This window comes from Ursus arctos, unplaced genomic scaffold (assembly GCF_023065955.2).
Source record: "Ursus arctos isolate Adak ecotype North America unplaced genomic scaffold, UrsArc2.0 scaffold_5, whole genome shotgun sequence".
Taxonomy (NCBI): domain Eukaryota; kingdom Metazoa; phylum Chordata; class Mammalia; order Carnivora; family Ursidae; genus Ursus; species Ursus arctos.
Window position 1 is genome coordinate 58,051,764 of NW_026623067.1, and position 7,484 is coordinate 58,059,247.

General features: G+C 51.3%; 1 protein-coding gene across 6 annotated transcripts in view; it reads right to left on the reverse strand.

Annotated features, from left to right (window-relative positions):
* The window catches only part of FOXD1 (forkhead box D1), a 178,671-nt gene extending 171,633 nt beyond the window's left edge, over positions 1 to 7,038 (reverse strand). For 5 of the 6 annotated variants that reach the window (XM_057307285.1, XM_057307284.1, XM_057307286.1 and 2 more), the window contains exons 1-2: positions 5,185 to 7,038; positions 3,103 to 3,227 (exon numbers count right to left, since the gene is read on the reverse strand). In XM_057307285.1, the coding sequence (XP_057163268.1) occupies positions 5,218 to 6,636 (1,419 nt within the window). In that variant the 5' untranslated portion in view covers positions 6,637 to 7,038 and the 3' untranslated portion in view covers positions 3,103 to 3,227; positions 5,185 to 5,217. Of the gene's footprint in view, positions 1 to 607; positions 2,465 to 3,102; positions 3,228 to 5,184 lie in introns of those variants that run through there. The other variant, XM_026498801.4, reaches the window with a different exon arrangement.
* Between the last annotated feature and the right edge of the window lie 446 nt (positions 7,039 to 7,484).

Consider the following 7,484-nt stretch of genomic DNA (forward strand, 5'->3'; position numbering starts at 1 on the left):
AATTCTTGTCCTCACTATTTCGGTGGGGGTAAGAGAATTATTAGTGAAAATCTTTTTTAAAAGTTGGTGTGTGCTGAGGGTAGGGAGTGGAATAGACAGATAAGTGGTTCCGAGGGAACTAGAAACATCTGCTTCTTGAACTGATGCTGGTTACAAGGGTGTGTTCACCTTGTGAAAAGTGATTGAGATTTGTGCATTTATCTGTACGTATATTTTACTTCCTAAAATGTTTACTTTTAAAAGTTAGAATAGCTCAAAACAGTTTTTAAAGTCAGGATGATAATGACAATGAAGACAATGATGATAAAGACAAAGAAATTATAAATGTGGGCCAGAAGCTCATAGTCTTTATCTCATTTCTTTTCCTAGCCATTTTATCCCACCTGGAGGCTCGGAACTCAAAAAGGGGGATCGATGATAGCAAGCAGTTATTTTCTATGTGTGTTTCTGCTTGTTACCGAATAGTATTTTCCTGGTAAAGAGGCAGGAGGAATGAACCAGGAAGTTTCCTGCATGCCAGGGGTTCAACAATAAAAAGAAAGGAGCCCAAGCTGTTCACATCAAGGGGAAGATGTGATTAGAGAGATGTGACATGCAAAGAAATTATCTGAAAAGTGAATTCAGTTGGGAAAGTACAAGTCCCAAAGAGCCAAGAGCAGCTGGTCATGATCAGATTCTCCATCTTTCTGTCAAATGTAATCGTATCCAAATTGGCAGGGTATTTATTGCTAAAGTCGAAGGGCCAGATTTTACACTAAACATATTTACACATTTACATTCATGGCCCTATAAACACTCCACATTTCACTGGCCGTGACATCAAACACATTTACCAACAAAAGGCATATGCCTAATTACAAAATCATAGGGGAGAAGAGAGGCAAGTGGCAGCTGATGGGCAATGAGCATGCATGCCTCTGTGTGTGTATGTGTGACCCAGCTGCAACACCAGGAAGCCAGGAGAGACAAGAATGGATGCTGACAATGCTGGGCCCACTTTAGCTGTCCTCTGCTTCCAAGGCCTGTCCTTGTCTGGTTCAGCTCTAAAGGGGGAAGGGGACCCCTGGCCCTCCAATGTATCCCACGGTTATCCCCTTGGAGGAGCCCAGAGATTCCAGAGGGACTGCTGGGCAAATTTCTGATTTGGATTGAGTTTGATGTGGATATGACCCTAACGTTGCCCCCACATGACTCTTCCCAGTCAGGAATAAAAATAGGTGTGAGCAAAATGTGTAGCCAGCACAGAATTTTTAAACTAAAACTAGAGTCCTCAATTCCTGGCTTTGGGTAGTAAGAGCCGATCCCTACCCATCTATAGCAGTTGTAATAACACCGTTAGCTGCTCCAAGCTTGGTCCTCGGTCAAGCAAGGAAATCAGAGCCACCAGGGCCAGAGAGAGAAAAACAAAACAGGCACAACCACTGGCCTCAGACAGCCTTTAATAAATGACACAGGCTGGTATTCCATCAAAATAATCACCTTCCATCAGAAAAAATCACCTTCCATCAGAAATAAACACCTCCCCCAGCTCTCTCAGAGGACAGGCTACAGGAAGAAATTTGGTGGGCTTTCAAACAAAACAAAACAAAACAACAACAACAAACCCTGAAAGGCAGAAGCTTTCCCCCCAGATGGATGCTTACTACATTTACTGTAAGCATTTTTATAGTAAATATATTCCCCAAATTCCAGTTCTACCAGCAGAAAGTTTGGGCAGGAAAGGGCCATTGAGTTGGGGACAGGGAAGAAGAGATGTGCAAACATACAGAAGGCTCAGGGAGAGAAAATGGGAAAGTTTCTCACAATTTTCCCCCTTTCCTCCCCTTTTTTTTCTTTCTCTCTCTCTTTCTTTTAAGAGGAAGGCAAGTGCCTCTTAAATAAATGCACAGGATGGGGATGGGGAGGAAACACGTTGTTGAGCAGAAGCGCTAGCTTCTTATTTTAAAGAAATAAAATAATTACCCAATAGAGAAAAAAGAAATCAACCAAGAAACGATCTAAGGTCATGACACCATGTGTGGTACAAGGAGCAATTCAATCCATAAGGGCTTCATTACCCCCGCAATAGATAACATTTGGCTAAATCTAGCTGCAGAGTAAATCTCCACAGCACAACAGAGCCCTGAATGGAGAGGCTCCTTTTTGTGTGGTCCTTCTCCCTGAGCTGCCTGAACCATTAGCCCCAATATATCCCTCTCCCTATTAACTGCAATTCCCTCCCGACTGCGCTTCGGTCATTTGTCTCCAGGCTCTACGGGGGCGTTTGATGAGCAGAGAAACAAGACGAAGGGGAGAAAAGCGTCGGGTTAATGAGTTGTAGCAAATCCACACTTTGTAGTTGGGAGGAGGAGAGCTGGTGGCCAATGTTTGTCCAACTGGTTTATTTTTCGAGACCCAGCCTATTGAGGAAGGCTTGTTCAAGCAAGCTTCGTCCTTGCAAACACACAAACATCCTTCTGTTTGCCTTCAAAGAAAAGAGGACCCGAGCTGGATTTGCATGCAAATGAGGAGCCCCCGGAGGAGCCGTCCTTGCCCATCAAAGGCCTTGGTAGCCGGGCAGCCCTGCGGCCTTTGTTCCAGCACCTGCTCGCCCACGCAGACGGACTGCGCGAGCCTGAGCTCCTGGCCGGCCGGTCCCAGGCCACCGCTCACGCCCTGCCTGCCCCGCCGCCTTCGCTCCCCACTATCTTGTCCACCCAACGCCGGGCCAGCAATACCTCCGGTGGAACCCAGAGCCCTGAGGGTGAAGGAAGCAAAACTGGGGAGTGAGCAGGCGGGTTGCTCTTACTTTTCCTCCAGCACTTGCGGTCTCTTAAGGAGGCGAGCGGGTGATTCAGGACCCCACCTCCAGACCCCAAATGAGCCCAGCGCTGGATTGCACAGTGCCTTCTCACCATTCTCTTAAAAGCACTCAACTTGGGGGGTAGAGCTCATCCTGGCACTTTTTTACAGATGCGGGAATTTGAACAGAGAGGGTTAGTTGGGATTCCCTGCTTTTAGGACATCCAAGCATCATGCAAAGAATAATAACACCCACGGTCTAGTTCCTTCACTCTCTCCTCATAATGACTTTCGGCTCTAAGTTTCATATCAGTGACTTACAGAAGGCTGCGAGGCGTGCCAGCAGTGCCTGTGCCGTTTGGGTTCCGCCTGCTAACGCCTCTCCACCCCGGGACGGCTTTGGCATCCAGACGTTCTCCGTTCCAATGTCTCCTCTCTTAGCCGTGCTAGGGTAAAAGTAACTTTTGCATGTAAGATTTTGGTCTAACAATATTTCAGTCTGTATGTCTATATTTAGTGGTAAACTTTGAGGGTATGTTTAAACTCTTATTTAATCTCCTCCAAATGTTTGTTAGGAAAAACCCCAGAACTTAATTTTCAGGCTGTCAGAGTCCATTTTTCCTCCCTAAAAAGGGACACGAGGACAGGGCATCGAGGGTGAACATCACTGCAAAAATATTGGCCTATAATTTAGTCTTTGATAACTTAATAGGCTTAGCTGTGCAGATCTTCAGGTATATACCTGTCTAGATTTTTGAGAAAGAATTTAATAAATGTATTTAACCTCCTCTGCAACTCACTGATATTAAGCATTTAAATTACATATTACATATGCTTTGGTTTTATTTGGAGCCCATGATAAATCTATAGCCATCAGAACTAGAGTCTCACATTTTTTCAAAGAACTAGAAATTGTCTGCAACAAGTAGTTAATGAAAACACTTAAAATTTGAAAAAAGATAACCTAAATCACAAAAATTGTGTAATTACTTCAATAAACACCTGATACATTTTCATTTTTATTCTGTGTGCTACCCTAAAATCGAAGATTTCTGTTACATACCCTAAGTTACTCATTTAGAATTTCACTGTTTGCCTTTTAAAATAAAAACTTCTTCATGCAATTCCCGGACTCCCTTCTGTCAAGAAAATAGTAGCTTTAAATACTAGAGCTTTCAAATAAAGTTCACTTTATATGTGTAAATATTATTCAGGACTTCAAAGCTACTTGAGTGTTCATCATATCTATTAAATTTTTTAAACTAAAAATTGCCTATTTGTGTTGCTTTCATTACATTATAATGTGTTGCAGAATTTGTACAGAAATATACAATATTGTGCTCTAAAGCAAGTGGAAATTAAATGAGGTGGGAAGCTCAAAAACAAAATTAAAGTTCTATAATATTATCCGAGGGGAACTGTGGTGTTAATTTCAATAGCTTCAGGGCTCTTCAAAATGGAAAAGAATGAGATTTGAAAATGAACACTAAAGTAACTTCTTCTATTGTAATCATTTACAAGTAATCTTTGATTTCTTACAATGGTTTTGACCTAGAAAGTATAAATGAAAAATCATGGCATGATGCTTTTGTTAAATTCTCTCTGAAAATAAAATTTTCTATTCTATATTGGGTTCCTACTTAACTCCCATAGAAATTTTTTTTTAACAGAAAAGAAAAACTAAGAAGCGGACGAGTGAAGCCAATTTTTTGGTGGATTTTCTTTGAAAATTAAGCATTTTATTTCTGAAAAAGTGTAAAAATCTTACATTAGAATAGTACAATAATCATTGCCAGTAAAATTTACAATACTCCTTGTAAAGAATACGCAGTAAGTACAAAATAAAAAGTCCGCATGTCTATTATGATACAAAACACAGGTTAAAATAAGAAATGGTAATTTTGACTTTTTTCCTTGTGTAAACATGTTAATCATTTTTCCTTTTCGTGAAAAAGTACACCAGACGAGTGTCCTCAAATAAAAACTATTGCTTCGCTGGCAATCTTCAGGGCCTTTACTACTTGTGTATCATTCTTTTGAACATTATTGATATTTTTAACGCCTGGACCTGAGACTCTCTAGACCTCAAAAAGGCTTAGATTTTTTTTTTTTTTTTTAATTTCCCACAAGTCAAGGAAGCCCCTTGCGCTTACACAAGGGAGGGTAGCCACCAGCACCCTCTTCCTCCCCACCCCGGGTTGGGGGCTGCAGCACAGGGCGACTTTGCATAAATAGAGGGACCCGCAGAGCCGAAAACCTCACCCCAGCTGCTGCCCGACACAGTCTGGTCTGAGAATCCCAAGCGGCAAAAATGGGAGCGCGAGGTCGGGAAGGGCCACGCCGAGACGAGCGAACAAAACCCCAAACCACCAAGATGGAAAAAAAAGGAGCCGGGATTCCTACCTTCTCTTCCCCAAGCGCGCTAACATAGCGTTATTAACAATTTGAAATCCTAGCAGTAAAGTTCTCGACACTGGACAGGGCAGTCCCTTGGTGCAGAGTCCCCAGGGCGGCCGACGAAGAGACCGAGGAGGCGGCTGCGGCCGCGGCGGCCACGAGAGAGCGAGTGAGCGCGGCAGCCGGGCCCACGGCCGCCTGAGCCGCGCAGCCGCCGCCGCCGCCGGATCCGGGCGCGGGCGCGGACGGCGTCACGGGAGACGGCGAGGGCGAGGCCTGCGCGGCGACGGCGGCTTGCGCGGCGGCGGCGGCGGCGGCCGGGCCCAGGCTGCCCCCGATGATGCTCTCGATGGAGAAGGGCGAGCGCGCCAGCGCCGAGGCGCCCGGGCCGCCCGCCTTGGCAGCCGAGGCCTGCAGGGGGGCGGGCAGGGCGGCGCCAAGCGGATGCGGCCGGTAGCCGAAGGCGGTCCGGGCCAGCTCAGCGGCCGCGCCGTGCGGCGGCGGGGGCGGCGGGGGCGGCGGGGGCGAGTGCGGGTGGAAGGCAGCGGCGGCCGCGGCAGCCGCGGCGGCGGCGAAGAGGGCAGAGGGCGGCGCGTAGGGCGGCAGCTGCAGGCCGTAGCCGCAGCCGTAAGGGCCGTAGCCGTAGGCGTGCGGGGGTGGCGGCGGCGCGGGCGGGAACAGCGCGGCGGCCGCCGCAGGGTCGCCCGCGCCCGCCGCGCCCCCTGCGCCGCGCAGCAGCAGCGACTCGGCGGCGGCGGCGGCGTTGGGCGGGAGCAGCGGCTGCCGCTTGAAGCGCTTCCTCCGGCGCAGGAAGCTGCCGTTGTCGAACATGTCGGCGGACTCGGGGTCCAGCGTCCAGTAGTTGCCTTTGCCGGGGTTGCCGGGCTCGCGGGGAATCTTAACGAAGCAGTCGTTGAGCGAGAGGTTGTGGCGGATGCTGTTCTGCCAGGCGGGGAACTTCTCCCGGTAGTAGGGGAAGCGGCCGCTGATGAACTCGCAGATCTCGCTCAGCGTCAGCCGCTTCTTGGGGCTCTGCAGGATGGCCATGGTGATGAGCGCGATGTACGAGTAGGGCGGCTTCACCAGGGGGTTCTTGGCGCCGCCGCCCGCGGTCGCGCCGCCAACGCCGCCGCCCGCGCCCGCGCTGCCGCCCCCAGCGGCCGCGGCCCCCGCCGCTGGGGCAGGGCCCGGGGGCGCCGGGGAGGCCCCTGGCCGCGGGGCCAGCAGGATATCTTCGTCCTCCTCCTCCTCCTCCTCCAGGTCCTCTAGCTCGTCCTCCCCGGCGTAGGAGCGCCGCCGCCGCCTCTGCGCGGGGACCGCCAGGCGGGACACGCCACCGCTGCCCTCGTCGTCGTCCTCCTCTTCTTCATCGTCTTCGTCCTCGCCCTCCCCTACCACGTCGATGTCTGTCTCCTCCGCGAGGCCGGAGGCATCGGACATCTCCGTGCTCAGGGTCATAGCTGTGGCGCGGTGGCGGCGAGGCGGTGCATAGGGGCGCCGGGCTCCGGGCTCCCGCCGCTCCCCAGCCCGGGTCCCGGGCGGCGGGCCCGGCACGGGGGCGCCACGCTGGGGGCGCTGCCGCTGCCGGAGCTGTGCCGGGGCTGCCCGGCGGCTGCGGAGGTTTGCGCCGCGACTCTGTAACTCCTACGCTACCGAGAGAGCCGCACGGTCTCTGCACTCCCTCGGCTCCGCGCGCACCGGTCCCAGGCGGGGGACTTGACCTTCCGCTTTCGGAGCGGCCCTCGCCCTGGTCAGTGAGGAGGGGGTGGCGAGGCCCCGAGCGAGCAAGTCTGTATCGGGCGCCCGGGATGGTGAGGGACGTGTGAGAGTCTTGGGACCGAGCTCGGCGAGGCGAGGGCTGAGTCCAGGAGAGGGCGGACCTTTCCTCGGCTTATAGTAGGAGGCCTGTCACATGGTGTGCACGTCAGAGCTCTACCGAGGGAAGGGAAAGAAAGCCTAGGAAATCAGCCCTGCTCCGGAGAGAAAGTGTACCCGGAGGAGGGAGCAGCAACTGAGAAGACGGGGAGGAGGCCGAGGAGAGAGGACCCCACCACTCCTTGTTGAGACCTGAATTATGCGCTGGCCCGCGGTGGTCTGGACCTAGGGCCGCTGCACGAGTTAGAATTCCCAGGCTCCTTCTCTTCAATTAGCCCTCAGCCTTAACCTCAGAAGCACTCTCGTGACGCGACAGTTTGACCATTCGATGGCCTGTAGGAGCCGTCCAGCCCGGAGATAACTCCCCTCCCCCAATCGGCCGAGGTGGTCCCTGGGGGAATGGCTCTGAGATCTGTGGGGTTGTCCCATCT